Below are 21,999 nucleotides of genomic sequence, written 5' to 3'. Positions count from 1 at the left end.
AGGACCAGCAACGTACTGGTATGTTGCTGGACTTTGAATGGTTATACCAGAATAATCCCTGCGGGTTTAGGTATCATTCTTTTAAGCCAGTGGTCGGCTTTCATGTAAAAGCAATCTTAGCAGCAAATTAGCCTCTAGACTGCTTTTACAAGCAGTAAGAGAGAATGCCCCCCCCCCCACCATCTTCCATGGTTTTCTCTGGCTCTCCTGTCCCAACACGGAACCTGAGAATGCAGCCGGTGGTTCTGTCAGCTGACTATAGAGCTGATCAAAGACCAGAACGGCTCCAATCATCTCTATGGCCTAAGAAAACGTAAGCTACGAGCATTTCATGACTTGGCTTTCGCCGGATATAAACAGCGCCATTGGGAAAGCATTTTATCAAACCGATCTTGGTGCGGTCAGATGCTTTGAGGGCAGAGGAGAGATCTAGGGTCTAATAGACCCCATTATTTTTAAAAGAGAGTACCTGTCACTACCTATTGTTATCATAGTTGATATTTACATTCCCTTTGATAACAAAGGCGAACGCAAGCGTCGTATGTAAACAGCAATTGCACCATGCATATCAGGTATCACCACAAAGGTCAGATCGAGGGCAGTAATTTTAGCAGTAGACCCCCTCTGTAAATATAAAGTAGTAAACTGTAAAGGCTTTTAAAAATGTATGTAGTTTGTCACCACTGCGCGTTTGTGCGCAATTTTAAAGCATTTCGTGTTTGGTATCCATGTACTCTGCATAAGATCATCTTTTTTATTTCATCAAACATTTGGGCAATATAGTGTGTTTTTAGTGCATTAAAACAAATTGTTTGGGGGTTCAACATAAGGCGGTGCTTGGTTTTCGGGGTCCCGTACGCAACTAGGCTCCCAAAAAGTCCAACACATGTGGTACCCCCGTACTCAGGAGAAGCAGCAGAATGTATTTTGGGGTGCAATTTCACATATGCCCATGGCATGTGTGAACAATATATAATTTAGTGTCAACTTTGTGCAAAAAAAAGGTTGTAATTTTCCCACAACTTGTGGCAAAATATAAAATATTCCATGGACTCAACATGCCTCTCGGCAAATAGCTTGGGGTGTCTGAGGAGTGAAATCAAAAATTTGCGTCCATAGAAATCCTGATTGGTTTTTGGGGCCCCGTACGCGGCTCGGCTCCAAAAAAGTCCCACACATGTGGTAATTTTTATTGGTCATTATTCAATCACTTGGGACAAAAAATAAAAAATTCAATGGGCTCAATATGCCTCTCAGCAATTTCCTTGTGGTGTCTACTTTCCAAAATGGGGTCATTTGGGGGGGGGGGCTGTTGTACTGTCCTGCGATTTTAGCGCCTCAAGAAATTAGATGGGCAGTCAAACTAAAAGCTGTGTAAATTCCAGCAAATTTACCCTAGTTTGTAAACGCTAAGGGCCAGATTCACAAAAGAGATACAATGGCGTATCTCATGATACGCCGTCGTATCTCTCTGATCCGCCCGTCCTAACTATGCGGCTGATTCATAGAATCAGTTACGCATAGATAGCCCTAAGATCCGACAGGTGTAATTGACTTACATCGTCGGATCTTAGGATGCAATTCTAGGCCGGCCGCTAGGTGGCGATTCCATTGCGGTTGGCGTAGAATATGCAAATGACTACTTACGGCGATCCACGAAGATACGCGCGTTCGTCGCAATCTCTTACGTCGTCGCTAGTCGTTTTTTCCCGTCGCAAAGTTAGGCCTGCTTTAACATGTCTTATCTTTAGAACAGCCATGTTAAAGTATGGCCGTCGTTCCCGCGTCGAATTTCAATTTTTTTTTTTTTGCGTAAGACGTCCGGGAATACGAAACGCCGTAACGCACGTCGCCGTTCAAAAAAAACTTCAGGGCGCCGTAATTTCGCGCAAAGCACGTCGGGAAATTTCCTAACGGAGCATGCGCAGAACGTTCGGCGTGGGAACGCGCCTAATTTAAATGGTGCCCGCCCCATTTGAATTAGGCGGGCTTGCGCCGAGCGGATTTACATTACACCGCCGCAAGTTTACAGGTAAGAGCTTTGTGAATCAGGCACTTACGCTGTAAACCTGCGGCGGTGTAACGTAAATGGGATACGTTACGCCGCCGCAGCGTAACGTAATTCTCTCTGAATCTTGCCCCTTTAACTTTTGCGCAAACAAATAAATATATGCTTATTGACATTTTTTTTTACCAAAGATATGTGGCTGAATACATTTTGGTCTAAATGTATGACTAAAATTTTGTTTATTCGATTTTTCTTATAACAAAAATATCATTTTATTTTCAAAATTGTTGGTCTTTTTCCATTTATATCGCAAAGCTCTATTTGTGGGAAAGAAAGGACGCAAATTTCGTTTGGGTACAACATTGCATGACCGCACAATTACCAGTTAAAGCAGCGCAGTGCCAAATTGTAAAAAGTCCTCTGGTCTTTAGGCTGCAAAATGGTCCGGGGCTGGAGTGGTTAGGCTCTTTTGAAGAAGTGCAAAGAAACGGGCAACATTAAGGACCAAGGACATAGTGGCCAGCCAAGGAAACCTAATGCAGCAGATGAAAAACACATCATGCTTACTAGCCTTTGACATCCGAAGTTGTCCAGGAGGACCATGAACACAGAACTGGCGAAAGCCAGTGGGACTTGGGTACATCCATCTACTGCCTGGAGAAGTCTAGCCAGAAGTGGTCTCCATAGAAGAATTGCAGCCAAAAAGTCATACCTCTGATGTGGAAACAAGGCTAAGCGACTAAAACATGCATTAATTTATAGGAATGAAAAATGGCACATAGGAATCAAAATGATAAATATCTGGGTAAAGCAGGAGGCGGTTTGTCAAAGGGCGAGAAAGCATTCAAATAATTAGTGTCTGTAGACAACAGTAAAACCTGGTGGAAGTTCCAAGCATGTTCGGGACTGCATTTCATCAGGATCAATGGTGCCCCTCAATACTGAGAAATACAGGCATATACAGGTATATAGATACCCATTTATCATGCAATACCATACCATTAGAGAGGTGTGTTATTGGCTCCAAATGTATTCTGCAGCATTTGAAAAAAAATATATCAAACAGTGCAATATACTGTGAAAATACAATAATTGCTAAAGTAGCGGCTGTTACTTTAAGTTATTTCATTTCCACCTGTAATCAGTTAATGTGCCAAAATCTGTGCTGCGCTACTTAATATCTAATAACATGACTGAAAACATGCTTATACCATGAAAAATATACTGTGTGAAATACAATATAAATACAAATGAAATATTGCACTATTAAAAGTGTACAACTACAATAACAATAATCCAATCCATTAGATGTGAAAAATCTTATAACAAAAGTTCATGTGAATAATATTTGATTGGAGAAGATCCTGCCATAAATCAGTTCACCACACAGTTTCACAGGCTGCTCACCTCATAACAGAGAAAAGTCAGCAGTTATCCCCCATGGGGAAATGATGACACCTGGTACACTATGGATCACAGACCTCCCTTGATGAAATGGCTCCCCAATAGGGCTCTGAGAACCCTGATAGTCTTGCCTGATACAGTATCATATGCAAAAGAAAGATGACATCTAGTGCTCTTTGTTTCCAAAGGATTTAATAGTATAAAGATAAAGGGGACCTTACTGAAAAAGTTAACGTTCTGATTATGCTTCACTTGTAAGTGTACCTCTTTAACTTTATACTACGGATGTCATCTTTCTTTTGCATATGATACTGTATCGGGCAAGACGATGTGCCAGATGTTGGCGGGCAGATGTTGGCAGGGCAGATGATGGCAGGTAGATGTGCCAGAAGTTGGCGGGCAGATATGCCAGATGTTGGCGGGGAGATGTTGGCAGGCCAGATGTTGGTGGGTAGATGTGCCAGGTGTTGGCGGGCAGATGTGCCAGATGTTGTCGGTCAGATGTTGGCGGTCAGATGTGCCAGATGTTGGCAGGCAGATGTGCCAGATGTTGGCGGGCAGATGTTATGGGGCTGATGTTGGCGGGCAGATGTTCACTGGCATCACAGGTGTTTTCACTGTGGGGACACTGTGTTTTGGGGACACTAGCTGGGTGATCAGTGGGTTAACAGCAGACAAACAGCTAAAAACTCACTGATCTCCCAGCTGCAGCACAGATTTTCTCTTCCTCTCCTCACTGACAGGCTCTGTGTGAGGAGAGGAAGAGATCAGAGCAGTTACAACTGCTCTGTGTTTACATTTTACATGGCTGTAATTGGACATCAGGAGGGCCAATCACATGGCCCTCCTGTCGTGCACAGTCTCTGGGCAGAACGGGATTGTGCCGATGAGAATACCCACCCGGCCGTTTTTTATGCAGTGGCCGGGTGGGAAGTGGTTAAAGGCAAAGGGTAGTCAAACCTAATATTGATTTGATTCGGATTTCTCTTCTGTTAATTAACTTTCTATTTTAATTTATAAAAATAAACTTAACACTTTTTCTAAAAGCAATCTTCATTTACAGAATTTTTTTCACACCTGCCTAAAACTTTTGCACAGTAGGCAATGTTTGAATAATGATCTAATGTTTAAATATGTTTAAAAAGTCATACATTTTATGGGCTGTACCCTCTTTTTTCACATGACTGTATGTTCAATAAACTTGAAATATTTTCACAACAAAAAGACATTGGTCTGGAGTTCTTCAGTTTCTAGCATGGCCATTTCCTGTATGTCGAGCATGCATTCAAGAGTGCTATATATTTACACTTTATAGAAACCTAACTTTACACGTGGTATTGTTTTCAAGTACATGAAAATTTTACAAATCAAGAGTTACAATACACAGATACTAGTGACTGGTAACTGACCTAGGAGTGACAGGGTTCTGGACATGTGATGCCTCCCTCATTACATGCACCCAAGAATCTTGCTCTTCTCGATTTTCTGCACTAAAGTAATAAGTGCGGATGCCAGCGTGCTCTGCCTGTCGAGACATTTGGGCTTTGTTATGGAGAGACTCATCCCCGACCCAGCACACTGTTACCTGTGGGGATATCAGAGACATTAATTAATATTAAATCATGCAGAAAACACATATATTCTAGGATTCCCAAACAAACCCATGATCTGAGTTTTACATTAAATGCAGCAATCTTTAATTTAACTGCGTAAGATATTTTGACTCGCTCATTGTGTGTCAGTAAGCTAAAGCTATTTTCTGTGTCACCAAGAGATATTTTAATTGGCCTGTGCAAAGCCAGCAAAAGTAGCACAGCAGAAAATAATACAGTAACAGTCATGGAACGTGGTGAATGTTTATGCATTTTTCAAATTTACACCCATCAAATACTTAACCATGCCAATAACATCTCTCTCTCTCTCTCTCTCTCTCTCTCTCTCTCGTTATATATATATATATATATATATATATATATATATATATATATATATACAGTACAGACCAAAAGTTTGGACACACCTTCTCATTCAAAGAGTTTTCTTTATTTTCATGACTATGAAAATTGTAGATTCACACATTGTATTACAGCAATACAATAGATGAATCTTTTACTTTCAGCCTCACAGGCGCCATCCTCCTGCCACTCATAGCATCCTCTGTGGGTGCCGAGGGGCCAACGCCAGCTTTGTCCCCACAATGCTGAACCCGAGCGGAGACTCGGATGCCTGTGTTGGTCCGCATTGTGACTGCTGGGATTGGCCGGACACCGCACCCTCCTATTGGATAGACGGCTCGGCCACTCCTCCATCTTTGGAGACACGCTTCTGTGTCATTTGCGTCATCACGCATGCTCAGATTGCAGACTCCAGATGGGGGGTTCCCCAGCCAATAGGTCACCTCTCCTCGCCCACTGACATAATGTACGCCGCCCACCTCACACGTGGTGCGGCGTCATTGCAGAGAGTTGGGTATAAAAGAGCCCTGCCAGCTGACGCCATCAGCGTGAGCTCTGCCGGATGAGTTTCCATTCCTGGACAAACAGAGGCACAGGTATATGAACATTCATACATCTATACAGCGCTCAATCTATTTAATCCTCCCTCTCATACTCTTTGATCACTCCTCTCATTTGGCGTTGTATGTCCCTTTGCAGAGCTAACCGGGTTACCTGTATGCAGAGAGACTTAACCAGCTTCGGTGGATAACGTGCTGATCACTTCAAGGTAACTGGGCTTGTTATCTGGGACTCTGAGTCACTGTCAGCAGACTTGTGCATTACTCTTTGGGACCCATGCACAGCTATACTGTATGTTTCATTAGAGTCATAGGTGTTTAACACCATGACTCCTGTGGAAATATGAAGTACACTACAGATCTTTATTTTTCTCCTTTTTTTACCTTCCCCAGTTCTAATCTACCAGAACCTGTCAGCTGATGACAAAACATCATCCTCGCATATGCGCTATATGAGCGCTACAATATCGATCGTGCACATATTGACCTCCTTCCCAGCATCTGTATATAAAAGCAATACTCTATATAAGTGTAAGTACTATATATTTTTTAATTAGATTCAATACCTATTAGGTTCACCTTTTAATGGTCATGACTTTTGTCTGGATCCATTAATAATATGAGAATCCCTTCCCTGTAGCTACAGGACGATTTATACATGCTCTTCTTTCACTTTCTATGTGTATTTATGAATATATAGAATGTGATTTGCTCACTTACTATCCTATGCTTGGGATGCTTTGAGAACAGAAGTCTGGGGATTGGCTCATCATATACCTCTCTCAATAGGATCGCACATAGGATGCCGCCATTTTAGATCCACTCCTGATGCATTTTAGATACACCCTATGAGACAGGGTTATCTGCTCAGTGGAGACTGTTTTCACTGCGCTGCTCGAGACACTCTGCGGTTTGCCCTTGGAGATACGGTCCAGATCTTAACTAATTGAACAATATAGACCTCTTATATACCATATATAATTTATGAATGTAATCTACACTCTATGAAATCTGCTAAATTTATGTATGCTGTCTTAAAATGTAAATTTATCTAACTGATGGATGATTATTAATTTTTGCTTATCTGTTTGGATTATCATTTTTTGTTTCTTGATATATTTCATGTAGATCACTACCTACCTGTGTGTTCCTGAAGAAGCCCCGTATTAGGGCGAAAAATGTAGAACTAGTAACACAGGATTTATGAAGTCCCTTTGCACATGACTGTATAAGTAGTACTTTTTCTGTGACTTTTTAAGAATGTTATAATGGAATTTTTTCAAATGCTATGTATTAATAAATGATTAACTTTTTATCAAAAAACATTAGTTCTCTCAATTCATGTGTTGTGGGTTTGGCGAAAATCGCCGCTATCTATGAACATTACCCTGTGTCATATCTCCCCTTTTTGCATCTTGAAAGTCCCATATCCTACCCCGATTCTGGGATTCTTTCTAATCCTAGCATATGCAGACCTTCGCAAAGACCATGAGACATTTTCAGATATGTTTTTTCAATTGCAAAATCACCTGGAAGAATTAGATAACCGTAACAAAATAAACAATATTAGGGTCAGTGGGGTGCCAGAGACAGTCACTGATTTGCCTGATGCCATCAAGCGATTTGATGGCACCAATGACATGCTTCCCCAGCATAGATCCCCTGGCTTAAGTTTTAAACCATCTCATCACGTCCTTTATACATACCAGGCCTACTGTGGAACACTAGAATAAGACCAAGGAAGATCAGCGCTCTGAACACTATATTGAACCAATCCCTTCATCTTTGGACTCTGTACCACCAGAAGTTTAAATTAAGATCATGCAGACCCCCCCAGCTTCTTTCCTAGGTGACTTCTGATTCCTTCCAGCATATGAATCACCCGATTTGTTTATTTGGTGGGAAAACAACTCTCTCACTACTCTCAAAGCCTTAACTCATGACTCACATTTCTATCCCTTCTCACTCCTCCAAGACCAGTTTTATATTCCAAGATCCGAGTTCTATAAATATCTCCAAATAAGGCACTTCTATGAATCACTATACTCACTGAACGCTACTTTCAGACTCTCCCAATATGAATCAATCTGTAACCATTCATCTAGGGAGAAAAGTACCATTTCGATGGTGTATAGTTTTCTTAACAACATTCACTTGTCAGAGAAATCATCAGTGATGTCCCTTTGGGAATCTGACATGTGCCAAGAATTTTCCTTGGAGGAATGGTCGGACATGTTAGCGAATATGCATAAATGTACCCGCTCTATGTCTCTTAAGGAAACAGTAGTGAAACTACACACAAGGTGGTACGTCACCCCAGATAGAGTACATAGATTCTACCCAGAATCCCCGGACACCTGTTTCAGGGGATGCCAGGCTACGGGAACACTGCTTCATACATTCTGGAGCTGGCCTCAGCTGGAACATGTATGGAGACAGGCTCCCTCCAGGGTAGCATGGATGACTGGATCACTAATCAAGTTAACTGCACATATGTGTCTACTTTTCACTCCCATAACCGATATCCTCCCTCCACAGCAAAAACTGGTGAATACACTGCTCAGTGCTATCCTGTGGGCCATTGCTTTAAATTGGCGCTCACCTTTGGTTCCCTGGGCTCAAGTACTCCAGAGAGTACTGGGTGGACTTCATATGGTAGTGCAATACGAGTCATTGAATGTATACATATGCATGTCCCCTTGTTCTTTTCAGGGACTAGAGAGTTTCCCAAATCACATTCAATAAAGAACATAGGACTGGATTTGCCCATATCTATATCTCCTCTTTTTTTGTTTACAAACGGTTTATTGAAAAAATAAGTCTCAATACAGAATAAATTTTAACTTGGCAAGAAGTACAAAAATACATACAAGAGCAGTGAACATCTGTGAAGAATATGCATAGCGGGTATTCGAGCGGCAGAGAAATAAGTAATGGTTTGTATAAAAGGCTATCTGGTAGCACAATGCAACAATGTAAGAACCTAATGAATTAGTTAGATGGCAAAAAAAGAGAACAAAACGAAAAGAAAATAAAGATAATAAAAAAAAAATTGGCTTAATTCAGTGAGTTAACAGAGAAAGGTCCCAAGGCTTCCATTTCTGATCGTATATGTTCATAGTATCATATAAGGTGTGATGAATGCGTTCTCCTAGTTTAATGGACATCATATGATCCATAATTTGGGACCATGGCACAACGGAGGAGCGCCAATTGAGTGCTATCGCCCAGTGTACTGATGTGAGCAAGGTGTGTATAAGCCTGGTGTGGGCTATAGGGATGTCGGGGATCGGATAAAACAGGAGACACATTTTAGGCGTCAGTTCTATTCTTCTACCTGTTATCTGTTCTATTTTAATACTGACCTGTTGCCATGTGTCTTTGAGGTGTGCACATTCCCAGAAGGTGTGAATAAGGGAACCCTGTACCAGGCAGCCTCTAAAACAGAGGGGAGATGTTGCAGGATAGAATGAATTAATTCTGTCAGGGGTGAGGTACCACCTATATTGGAGTTTAATAGCAGATTCCCTAATGGAGGCTGTCTTGGTACACTTCCGTAGGTTATCTGTCATGCTATCCCATTGTTCAGTGGAGAAGGATTCATCTAGATCTGATTCCCATTGCAGCATTTGGCGTGTTTTGTCTGGTAAATTATATTCATTTAGGTTTCTATACATTCTAGATATCAGGCCTCTGTCACGAGGTGAAGTAAGACAAATTATATCTCCTCTTACCTGACAGGACATGGATCTGTGTGTTTACACACACACAGATCCACGTCCTTGGCGCTGTTGCCGGTAATCGCGAGTGATGTGGCGCACACGCGCCCCCTAGGTGGCCGGGAAGCCCAGGATGTCATATTATGCGCCTGCCCAACATGGGAGATTCCTCCTGCAGACATCATAACTATGGCTGGGATGGGATGGGAAGTGGTTAAGTGGAGAAAATATGGCAACAGTGACATTACCAAGAACTGAAAGTCCCTCCAAAATTGATGAAAATTGATGAAAAGAAAACTGGTCAGGGAGGTTGTCAAGAGGCCTACAGCAAAATTAAAGGAGCTGCAGGAATATCTGGCAAGTACTGGCTTTGTGGTTCTTGTGACAACAATCTCTCGTATTCTTCAAATGTCTGAGCTATGGGTTAAAGTGGCAAGTCGGAAGCCTTTTCTTAAGAAAAACATCCAAGCCCTTCTAAATTTTGCAAAAACACATCTGAAGTCTCCCAAAAGCATGTGGAAAAATGTGTTATGGTCTAATGAAACCAAGGTTGACATTTTTGGCCATAATTCCAAAATATATATTTGGGGCAAAAACACTGCACATCACCAAAAGAACACCATACCCACAGTGAAGCATTGTGGTGGCAGCATCGTGCTTTGGGGCTGGTTTTCTTCAGCTGGAACAGAGGTCTTAGTCAAGGTAGAGGGTATTATGAACAGTTCCAAATAGCAGTCAATATTGGCATAAAAAATTCAGGCTTAACTAGAAAGATAAAACATGACAACGATCCACAGCATACATCCAAATCATCAAAGGAATGGTTTCACCAGAGCATTTTTGGAATGGCCCAGCCAGAGCCCAGACCTGAATCCGATTGGAAATCTGTGGGGTGATCTGAAGAGGGCTGCGCACAGGAGATGCCCTCGCAATCTGACAGATTTGGAGTGTTTTTTGCAAAGACAAGTGGGCAAATGTTGCCAATTAAAGATGTGCCATACTGATAGACTCCTACCCCAAAAAAAATAGTGTTGTAATAAAATCAGGTGCTTCAACAAAGTATTGGTTTAAGGGTGTGCACACTAATGCAACCATATTAGTTTATTTTTTTAATTTTTACTTACATCCACCAAAAGATTTTAATTTGTTGTTCAACTAAGTTGTAACATTTATAGGTCACATTAAAAGGTGGAGAAACACACAGAGAGGGAGTATCTGCATATTTAATGGGAACACCTGGTCTGCTTATCTGGGGATCATACGGACGTGTGGGTTGGGACACCTCACTGGTGGGTTTTCCGGTAAAGGTGGATTGCCCTGTCCCATTTTAGGTTGGGCGGCATTTTTTAAATAATTGTTGAGTCCCCCTTATTTTCGCCTCTTCCCTCGGACCCTTGTTGGTTTGGATTTCCCCTTCTTTCCCACCTAAGTCCCCTTTCTATCTTGAAATAAGTGTTTTTTTCCCCTATCCCTTGGTTTATCCCCCAAACCCATTGCCCTAACTTGGGTTGTTGGTATCTGATGATTGGCACCATTTCTGGGTCCCTGGAATGGGATGGATTGGCACCTATTTCACAAAATGTATTCCATCCTGGGCGAGATCTGGGATTCTGCCTCTCTATGGATATCTGCCAGATTTTACAAGATTGGGGTGGTGGACTCGACGTGCTCGCATCTGACGTCACTGCCCTGTGACGCTCGTGCATGTGCAATTATCCCCTTTGCATCCGCGATCCACCGGTGACGTCAGACGCCGGCTGATCGGGGTGAGCCCACAATCAAGGCTGTGGCTGGATTCCTCACAGCTCCTTCCTTCCCCCTTTTTTCCCCCCTTCTTTACCACTCATTCCCCTTTCCTTCCTTCTATTGTTTTTCTTTGCATGGTCGAGTCGCCAGAAGAAAGCCATTACTATGCCACAAATTATCCCACTTACAATATGCCTACCAGCACAGAGACAAGCCTGAAACCTTCTGCCACAAAGTTATTTGGAGTGAGGAGACAAAAAGTTTGCTTTTTGGCCACAACCATAAACGATACATTTGGAGAGAAATCAACAAGGCCTATGATGAAAGGTACACCATTCCTACTGTGAAACACAAAGGTGGATCGCTGATGTGAGCTACAAAAGCACAGGAATTTGGTCAAAATTGATGGCAAGATAAATGCAGTATGTTATCATAAAATACTGGAGGAACATTTGCATTCATCAGCCAGGAAGCTGTGCATGGGACGTTGTTAAAAAGCATGAGGTCATATGCTACACATCTGTTTTTACAACAAGCTGACACTTGCAATCCCATGGTTTTAAAAGGCACATAGGAATTTTGCCCCAGGCAGAATCTGCATAGCAGGGGACCTGACTCATATTTATAAGACAATACCCTACAAGCAAGCTTGAGAGAGACTGCCCTGTGAAAGGATTGGCCCAGAAGGCACAGGGGGTTGGCAATGGGGGGGTTTGAATGACTGAGTTTTGTAAAAACTGTAACACAGAGATCAGCCCCTTTCTCTTCGAAGCAAGCTTGTAATGAGGTTGTGTTCCTGCCATCTTGCTGGGACCTTGTTCTGATGGCCATTTTGGGCCTAAGACATGCGGCCTGCAGAAGCCTAACTCCATGAGACTCACAGAGGCCTAGCTCTGTTACATGTGAGAGCTCAGCCAGGAAGGACGCTGCCTCACAGAGAGAATAAGTATCCATTATTATTATTGTTGTTATAGACTTTATAGATATCTGTTGTTAGAATATGATATTCCTACTTAAAGGAAATAAATAGAACTTGTTTTACTCAAGTGCATCTGTCTTTATAATTTAACAGTAGAGCATTAGGCCTAGCATACTCTGATAGGTTAGACTAGCAAACAAGGGACAACTACACATTAATACATTTATGTGATAGCTATATAATATAGGGTACAATAGTATATATATTATTGCATCGCGTTCTACATTTGGCACCCCATAAGAAGACGCGTTGTATGTATTTCAGCACAGAACCTGCAAAACCTGCAAAACCCTAATGTATTTTTGTTTTGAGTCCATTTAAGCTAAGGAATCAAATAACCCAGAACTGGAAATCGTCTCAAGTGCAGACAAAGATTGTCGCTGGCTCGCGAATTCTGAAGCCCTGCTTTGATGGTCCGGAAAATTTCTGTGAAATATTTCATCAGTGAGCGGACACGCAAAATCTGGTGAGATTTTTGGCTACTGTTTGTTTATATGTAACGTTTTTTTGTATTGCTAATGCAAATTGTTATAGGCCTGTTTAGCTGGGTAAGTGGCCTGGCGAGTAAAGGGCTGATCACCCTTGGTTAGAAATTGACAGGATTTACCATACATCTTTGCAAAAAAAGTGGGAGAGAATATTTTTATTTTGTATTTTTTTTATATATTTTTTTAAGTTTTAAAATTTTTACCCATGTGCTGTTCCTATAGAAGTTCAATGTGGCCTGCAATTTAACAATAGATCACTGATTAAGAGTGTGCTCTGTTGAACTACCAGTTACGAGCCAGTTTTTTGTTTGGTTGCTAGTTTTAAATAGATTTGTACAAGTTTTTTTTTTTTTTGTGGTTGTAAGCAGCTGTTGTAAAAGCAGGTAAAGGCTACCTTTAAACAGCTTTATCTGTGTCTCTGTTTGTTTGTTTGTGTGTATTGTCTAAGCAGCTGTTCAAACAGGTTTTCAGTGTAGCTAGTTGCAGATTTAACATATCAATGGATATGGATCTTGAACAGTTTATTAAGAAGAATGGCAGTATTCAATTCAATATTATACAAAAAAATGCTTTAAAACAACAATTCAACGATCTCTTAGAGCAGTGCAATACTCATAACGATGCCATACGGTTTAAAACGTTTTCCAAAAAAAAACAAAGAAAGAGAGGATGGCCAATATTATAAGCATGTTATTAAAAATGAAAGATATCGCCGAACAGAAAGAGGTAGAATGGTTTGCTGAAAGAAAACAATTATTGGAACAAGTACAAAGTGTAACCAAGACTATAATAAGTATGGTTGAACAGGCCGATGCAGATGCTCATGATCGTATTGAACAATTAGTGACTGAGAAAGGTGTATTGGAACAGAAAGTTAATATGCTGGAGGAAACTTGTAAACAGAGAGAAAGTTGCATTGCTCTTTGAATCATAAAGAGTCAGAGAATGAGCGTATTATAATACTGCTTAGGAAGGAATTACCCGAATGTGCAATGGTGGATGATACCTCCGCACATGCTCAGTGCACAGCAAAGATAGAAGTGAAGCAGCATGCAAAAAAATCATATGCTATGGTTGATGCAAGTGATATGATGATGGAAATCAATGTTGAAGATTTAACTAAAAGTGCAGTAACCGCGTTATTCTGATATTGAATCAGTGGAGACTTCTGATGAGTCCATCGCTAGTGATGACTCCTCAGGCGATGAAAGTATAAAGTCTGTTCATAGTAATGTTATGCAGCAATGTTATTCTCAATCGCCATATGCTCAGAGAAGGGCCCATGCAGGGAGTCCGACCATTAAATGTGTTTTATGTAAAAGGGGCGGACACATCGCCAAATATTGTTGGGCGGCGAATAATGATATCAAAAGAAGATCTCACCCCAAAATGACACCAAGGCGTTATGAAGGTGACAGCTATTGACCCCTGATATAACCTCAGGGCTAACTGCCGTTTGATTCAAATTAATAAGGTGAGAGCATGCAAACCAGAGAGAGATTTCACATCCTCACCTTTCTCGGCTCAGTCCCAACAGAGAGGCCAAACCCATTTATTGGTCTTTTTATAAACAATATGACATCACACACACAAGCACATTTGATAGGTTCACATTATACATCCCAGCCCCTTATTACCCTCCCACTCACCCACCCCCTCTGTGACGTCTATAGCACATGGCACATATTGCTAAAGTCCAGGATCCATCTTGATTTCAGACGGTGGTTGGGGCTATAGGAGCGAGGAGATGGAAGTCCTTATTTGGAAAACAGTTCTGCTTTTCACGAGACACCAAATCCCTTTGGTGGGCTGAAGACAGGAAGGGGGAGGGAAGGTTAAAGTCCACTTCAGAATGCAGTAGAAAGGAGGGGGGTTTGAAGTGAAGCCATTTAGGAATACAGTAGGGGGAAGGGCCAGAAGACACATTTGTAACATGAGGGGAAAATGGAGGATGACAGCATCTGCTCTTAATAATAATCCTTTGTATTTTCAATGCTGAGTTCATTATTTTAAAACAATATCGGATATAAAATCCTCAAGGAAAATAAGCAGTATTGATCATACCCATACATACATATGCATAATGCGTATAAAAACAAATAAACAGTATAAGGAATATAGGAAAGAGAAACATTTCAGTGGTTCTAATCATAACACAAAATAAAATTTTCATTTTAGCATGTGTGGTAGAGATTTTTCAAATCCAGATTTATAAGATTTGTATGAAGATATATGTCTTTCTTTTACAAGGCTTTATTATTAATGTGACTAGGATGTGTCTTTAGATGACTCTGTCATCTGAGGAGCATGTTTTTGGTGTCAACAGCTTGCCCAGCTGTGGAAGATCACCTAACAAAAGTTTATTTTGACCATATGTTGGCATAGGGATGTTACCTCAATGGGGGGGGGGATGTGATAAATGCCCCCTCATTGTATTAAAGAAGTTCCTGTCATCTGTCTGATTAAAAACCACATTTAGATTGCCTGTGTTAATTAGAAATGTCCAATCATACCAGGTGTGTGTATATAGTTTGGCCAGACAATGAAGCCAGGGGTCATATGTCAAGAGGATGTGACAACAATGGGTTACTGGGTGGGGGGGGTCTGTCATACTGAAAAGACACATGAGCAACCAATCATATCAAAGGTTTTTTAGAGTTTTTGGAGGGAAAAAGTGTAGTCTGAGCGGTATAAAGACCAGTCAAGGTAGATTGACGGAACATCAGTGTATGATGTCCTTATTGAGCAGACTGAATCATGATGGATGAGCTGACCTGGACATGGTGATGTGATGTAATCTCTCTCCTTCTCTCTCTACAACTTATCATTACTTATTGTTGAATCCTCTATAGCCATATTCTTAGTAATATCATGTATGTTGTATCAGTATTCAGCAGTATCCTCTCTGTTTTAACAAGTGATATCATTTATGTTATGGTTGCAAATATTGGATTAATACAAGTGTCTTCTCTGTATCAATAAATGTAATCCTTTTTCTCTTTTTCGCACCCCTATCGTTTGCGTTAATTTTTATATAGACCAAAAAGTTTTTATAGCTTATTTTAAGCCCCCCCATCACAGCCCCCCCTTAAAATGACTATTTTATCAGTACTGTCCATACATTCTAAATGCACCCCCCTTGTTCACTAGGGCCATATGTTTAGGGTCATGCGATTTTAACAAAGACGTTTGTGCAGTGGCCTCTAGGTGTTCAGTTAAACCTTGGAGCATATCTCTGTTTATAATTAACAAACCTCTGTTGACCATAGCAAACATAATTAATCCAATCTACATTCCCATTACTAAGTAAAATTTCATAAAAGAATCCGTTTTACCTAATTACTATATTTTCCTTCATAAGCGTTTTAATTTTGCAGACGAAAATTCATTTTATATTGGGCTTTGTCCTAAATATTTTATTTCCTAACAAAACTTATTCATTACATTACACTAGTTTTCAGAACCGATCATACAGTATGAATACTCTTGTCACATGACTGTTTAAACAAACGAATATACAGGAAGTTTCACTGTTCCCTTACATGGATCCAAGTATAAGGGCACAGTATCCCCTCCATTAATACATCTGTCAATCTGAAGCCTGGAAAGTGGCATTTTGTTCCATAAATATGGCTCTATCATACTGCATCATCTGTTCATATTGTATCTTTAACCTCCCTGGCGGTCTTCCCGAGACTGACACGGGGTTAGATTTTCTTGCTACTATCGGTAACCCCGTGTCAGTCACGGGCTTGCCTCGCTAGATCCACAGGCACTTTTTACTTACCTTGTCCCTGGATCCAGCGATGCCACCGCGCTGTGTGAGCGAGCGGGACCTCGCTCGATTCACATAGTGCCTCCGTGTGACGCCGATCTCCGTTCCCTGCGACGTTACGACGCACGGGGACGGAGAACGGCGCCAAATTCAAAAACGTAAACAAACACTATACACACAGTATACTGTAATCTTATAGATTACAGTACTGTATGTAAAAAAAACACACCCCCCCTGTCCCTAGTGGTCTGCCCAGTGTCCTGCATGTCATTTTATATAATAAAAACCTTTTTTCCTGACGCATTCATGGCAGCACACACTGGGTTGTGGCTCCGCCCCCACAACCTGACAGGATTGGTTAGCTATAAATTTGAAGAGGAGTCACCCGGCATTATTCTCTTTTTTTATCCTCACCTGACAGGACGTGGACGTACAGCTTGTCTCCTACCGCTATCGCCCCTGCAGGTTCAGCCTCTCCTGTTTGGAAGTCCCCCCTGTACAGTCTCTAATAGAGCTTTTATGGGGGGAGCCCCGCTCTGGTGGTCTCAGGGGTTAATCCCGGCAAGTTCCTGGCATATGTACAAGCTTTAAATAAGCTTAGACCGGCAGTGTGGCTCTCTAACTATTTTCTCCCTTTTCTCTCCAGAGGCTTCCCTTCCCTCTTCTGGGTATGCTCTTCACTTTGTGTGCCCCTAAAAGTGTGTATGACAAGGCTTCCCTATGTGCCCCTGAGGGTTCCCATTCATACTGTGTCATTGTGGCGTTTTTACCTTTTTCTTTCTAGGCAGGCTCTCTGAGACATGTAGTCCCTTGCACCGCCGCGCTCCTCGGGCGTACTGCGCATGCGCGCAGCACAATGATGACGCCGGACACCTCCCTCGCCCTCATCCAAGATGGCGCCGGGACGCGCGGGACGCTACTGCGCATGCGCGTACGCGTCATCAGCGCCGCGACGGCGGCGCCAAATTTAAAAAAGCCTGAAAATTTCTTTTTTTCCCTGAGGCTGCTGCTTTGATGGAATTCCACAGGGATTTCTCCCAGGGTATGCAGGTGCTTCCCTTTCCCTATGCCTATACCTGGTTAGGTGTTTTGTTTACTTATTTTGTCACCTCTGTTGCTTTCTTCCAGTACATCCTTCTGCTGCTTCCCTGTGTTTTTCAATGGAGCCCACTGCCCTCGCAGACCACTACCAACAAACGAGGTATGGAGACCATCACTTTCGGGTAAGTAGAGAAGAGACAAAAAGAGAGCCGGCCACTTAACACTGCCTTTCTGTTGCAGTCCCATCAGGCCAAGAGACGCAAGCCCACGGCGCAGGGAGAGGTCCAGGCATGCATCAAGCAGGAGGTCCCGTAAAAGTCGGTCAAGATCCTCCTCCCGCTACCATCGATCAAGACACAGCCGATCACGCCGCAGCCGCTCCCGTCATAGCCGGTCTCACCGCAGACGGTCTCCCTCACCCCACCGTGAGCATTATCATACCCGTCCTGCAGCTAACGCTTGCTGGGTGTGCGGTGCTACTGCTTTGCCAGGAAAGCTAGCATGTCAGACTTGCTTTAATGAAGCAACTAGAGAAAAGGAGACGGGCGCCAGGATGACTACAGATTTCTCCTCCCAACAGCTCGTGGGGGAGTCAGCACAAGAATCAATGTGGACTTCAGTTCCCTTGGTCCGTGATGAGCCCACTCCGGGCACTTCATCCGCCTCCGGCCCATATACCCAACTAATAGAGGCTCATTCTGATCATGAGGATCGCGAACTTGTGTCGGGATTTGACTTCTGTCTAGTCGAACCTTTTGCCCGCTCAGTCAAGGCGACAATAGGCTGGGAAGAACCCGTGACGGAGCCACCCAAGGTTGGGAAGTATTTCCCCGAGTTAAGGAGGGATCCCGAACTGTTTCCCTTCATCGAAGAACTGGAGGAACTCATTAAGGAGGAGTGGGAGAAACCAGACAAGCGTCCCGGTCTGTCCAACAAACTCTCTAAACTATACCCTCTGAAAGACTCTAAAGTCGCTTCCCTCATTAACGCTCCCGTGGTGGATGCTTCTCTTATGCGACTCGCCAGGCATGTCACTCTGCCAATAGAGGACGCAGTATCATTCCGAGATGTTCTCGACCGTAAGATCGACCTAGAATTGAAGAAGGCGTACTCCGCCTCGGGGGGCGCATGTAGACCAGCTATCGCTACGGCAGCTGTCGCCAAGGCCATTTCCGCATGGGCAGCCAATGCTGAGAAGATTCTCCTAGAAGGTGCTGATCGAGGGGATGTCATATCCTCCTTGCAGGAGATCAGGCTAGCCGGTGACTTTATGGCAGGGGCCTCGGTGGACATCATTCGTTCCTCGGCCAGGTCCATGTTAGCCTCAGTTATGGCCCGCAGAGCCTTATGGTTAAAACCTTGGGTCGCTGACGCGGCTTCAAAAGCAAACTGGTGCAGGATACCATATGATGGCACGAACCTGTTCGGCACAAAATTGGATTCGGCAATCTCCAAGGTCACGGGTGGAAAATCGGGGCTTATTCCCTCCGACAGAAGACCCAAGCCTCATAAAGGTCCTACCTTCAGGCGTAATCTGCCTGAGAGGTACAGGGAGGCCAGATCCTATCGTCCCGGTAGGGAGTTCAGGAGAGAATGGAGACCTAATCGCCCACCCTTTACGAGGGGGCAGAAACCCAAGGTCACTACTGCAGGGGACCAGCAGAAGTCTTTTTGAAGTCTTGCCTGCCCACCCAGCTCAGGTGGGCGCCAGGCTCAGCAGTTTTGCGCAAATATGGTCGAACCACATAGAGGACCCATGGACTCTTCTACAATAGAGCATGGCCACAGATGGAACTTTATAGGGGTATTGCCTCACGCTACCTTTCAACCCACCAAAATACCGTCTTCCCTAGACAAAAGGAAACTGCTCATGCAATACATTTTAGAACTATTGCAGAAAAGAGCTATCGTGGAAGTTCCCTCGCACCAAAGAGGCAGGGGATTTTATTCCCCTCTCTTTCTGGTTCGAAAGAAATCAGGGGACCTTCGGCCCGTGCTGGACCTCAAGCGGCTCAACAGAAGGATTCAAATAGAGGCCTTCAAGATGGAGAGTCTCCAGTCCATCCTCCTGGCAGTAAATCTCGGAGACTGGATGCTGTCGATCGACCTGTCAGACGCCTACCTCCATGTGCCAATACATCCCGCATACCAGAAGTTCCTGCGCTTTTCCATCGGTCAACATCACTACCAATTCCGATGTCTACCATTCGGGATCTCCTCGGCTCCCAGGACGTTCACGAAGGTTATGCTTCCCCTCATAGCATTCCTCAGAGAGAAGGGGCTGCGGGTGCATCATTACCTGGACGATATCTTGCTCTTGGCTGCAAATCGGGAGACTCTACTCCTCCAGCGGGAAATCCTAATCTCGACCCTCCAAAAGTTTGGCTGGTTGATCAACTGGCGAAAGAGCAGCCTTCAGCCATCACAGTCCATGGTTTACCTGGGGGCAGAATTGGACACGAAGCAGAACAGGCTACAACTGCCCTTAGAGAAGGTGAATCACTTAGTCCGGAAAGTGCAGAATCTATTGTCCTCCAGTCTCACGTCTTCCAGAACCTGCCTCAGTATGCTGGGCTCGATGTCATCCACCATACCCATGGTACAATGGTCCCAATGGCGCATGAGAACCCTGCAGAACACCTTTCTCAGGCATTGGGACGGAGCATCAATGCACCAACCCATCAGTATCCCCAGTCATGTAAGAAACTCCCTTCTGTGGTGGACTTGCCCTTCCAACCTCAGAAGATTCAGGCCCATAGCTCCTCCGGAACCGGAGATAGTAACATCCGATGCCAGCGAGAGAGGTTGGGGGGCTCACTATCTGGATCAGACAGCCCAGGGTCACTGGCACTTCCCTGCTCGGGGGACAGTCTCAAATATACTGGAGCTCCGAGCGGCATTCCAGGCCCTCTTAGCCTTTGCGCCTCTTCTACAGGGGAAGAGCGTCCTAATTCGGTTGGACAACAGGGTGGCGGTAGCCTACATCCAGAGACAGGGCGGTACCCGAAGTCTCACTCTTCTGGAAGAAGTTCGCCCCATAATGGAGTGGTCCCAGATACATCTTCTGGACCTGAGAGCAGTCTATGTCCCAGCGGCACAGAATACGCTAGCCGACTTTCTGAGCAGAGAACTTCTATCCAACAACGAGTGGTCCTTGAATCCCCGGGTGTTCGCCGTCCTAACGGAAACCTGGGGGGTTCCGGAGATAGACCTGGCAGCAACACCAGCGAATGCCAAATGTTCGAGATTCCTTTCCAGGGTACCCTTTCCAACAGCGGAGGGGACAGATTGTCTCCTTCACCCATGGGACTTCAATTTGGGGTACATCTTCCCCCCAACTCCTCTAATAGCGAGGTTCCTATTGCGACTCCGAAGGTCGTCGGCCACAGTAATCACAGTGGTACCATTCTGGCCGAGGAGACCGTGGTTTACGACGCTCCTACAGCTCAATACCCGACCTCCAATCCACCTTCCAGTTACGGCGGATCTCCTACTCCAAGGTCGGTCCCCCCATCCAGCCCCAGACAGGCTCCACCTGACAGCCTGGAGGTTGAGAGGGCTAGACTAAGGGAACAAGGATGTTCCCAAGCGGTTATAACAACCTTAATGCAAGCCAGGAAATCCTCCACGAACTCCATTTATACCAGGATTTGGGAAAAATTCGCCCAGCTGGCGCAACTCAAAGGTTGGAACCCCGTCTCACCCGATCCTTACCAGATCCTGGAGTTCCTGCAAACGGGAATTGACAAGGGACTAAATTCAGGCACCCTAAAGGTACAGATCTCCGCTCTGTCCGCCAAAACTGGCACCAGGTGGGCCTTGCATCCTCTGATCATCCAGTTCATGAAGGCATGCGTAAAGATCAGACCACCCAGAAGACCGTCCTTCCCGTCCTGGGATCTTTCGGTGGTCCTCGAGGCGTTCTCCAATCCACCCTTCTTCCCACTCAACTCGATTTCTCTATGGGATCTGACCTTAAAATTATCCTTCCTCATTGCCATTGCCTCAGCGAGGAGAGTGTCAGAGTTGCAAGCTCTCATGTCTAAAGAGCCATACCTGATTTTTCATCCCGACAGAGTGATTCTGAGACCGTCAGACCGGTTCCTGCCCAAAGTTTCTTCGGCTTTCCATTACAGCCAGGACATCGTCTTACCATGCCTTGCTAACGAGAATGGCGAACCTCATGCCTTGGACATTAAATCTACAATTTCCAAATATCTGTCGGCTACTACTCATCTCAGATCAACAGACGCTCTCTTGATTATACCTCACGGGGCCAGGCGGGGCCAGGCGGCCACTTCCCGCACCATCGCCTCTTGGCTGG

At 43.9% G+C, this 21,999-nt stretch overlaps 1 protein-coding gene across 5 annotated transcripts in view; it reads right to left on the bottom strand.

Moving 5' to 3' along the window:
* Positions 1 to 21,999, bottom strand: part of PLEKHA6 (pleckstrin homology domain containing A6) — a 1,721,986-nt gene that overhangs the window by 1,161,320 nt on the left and 538,667 nt on the right. For all 5 annotated transcript variants that reach the window (XM_040339539.1, XM_040339538.1, XM_040339541.1 and 2 more), the window contains exon 6: positions 4,822 to 4,997. In XM_040339539.1, the coding sequence (XP_040195473.1) occupies positions 4,822 to 4,997 (176 nt within the window). The remainder of the gene's footprint in view (positions 1 to 4,821; positions 4,998 to 21,999) is intronic.

Source organism: Rana temporaria, chromosome 2, assembly GCF_905171775.1.
Source record: "Rana temporaria chromosome 2, aRanTem1.1, whole genome shotgun sequence".
In the NCBI taxonomy this organism is placed as follows: Eukaryota; Metazoa; Chordata; class Amphibia; order Anura; family Ranidae; genus Rana; species Rana temporaria.
The sequence above is the reverse complement of the archived record's forward strand: the minus strand, read 5'-3'. Positions and strand labels throughout refer to the sequence as shown.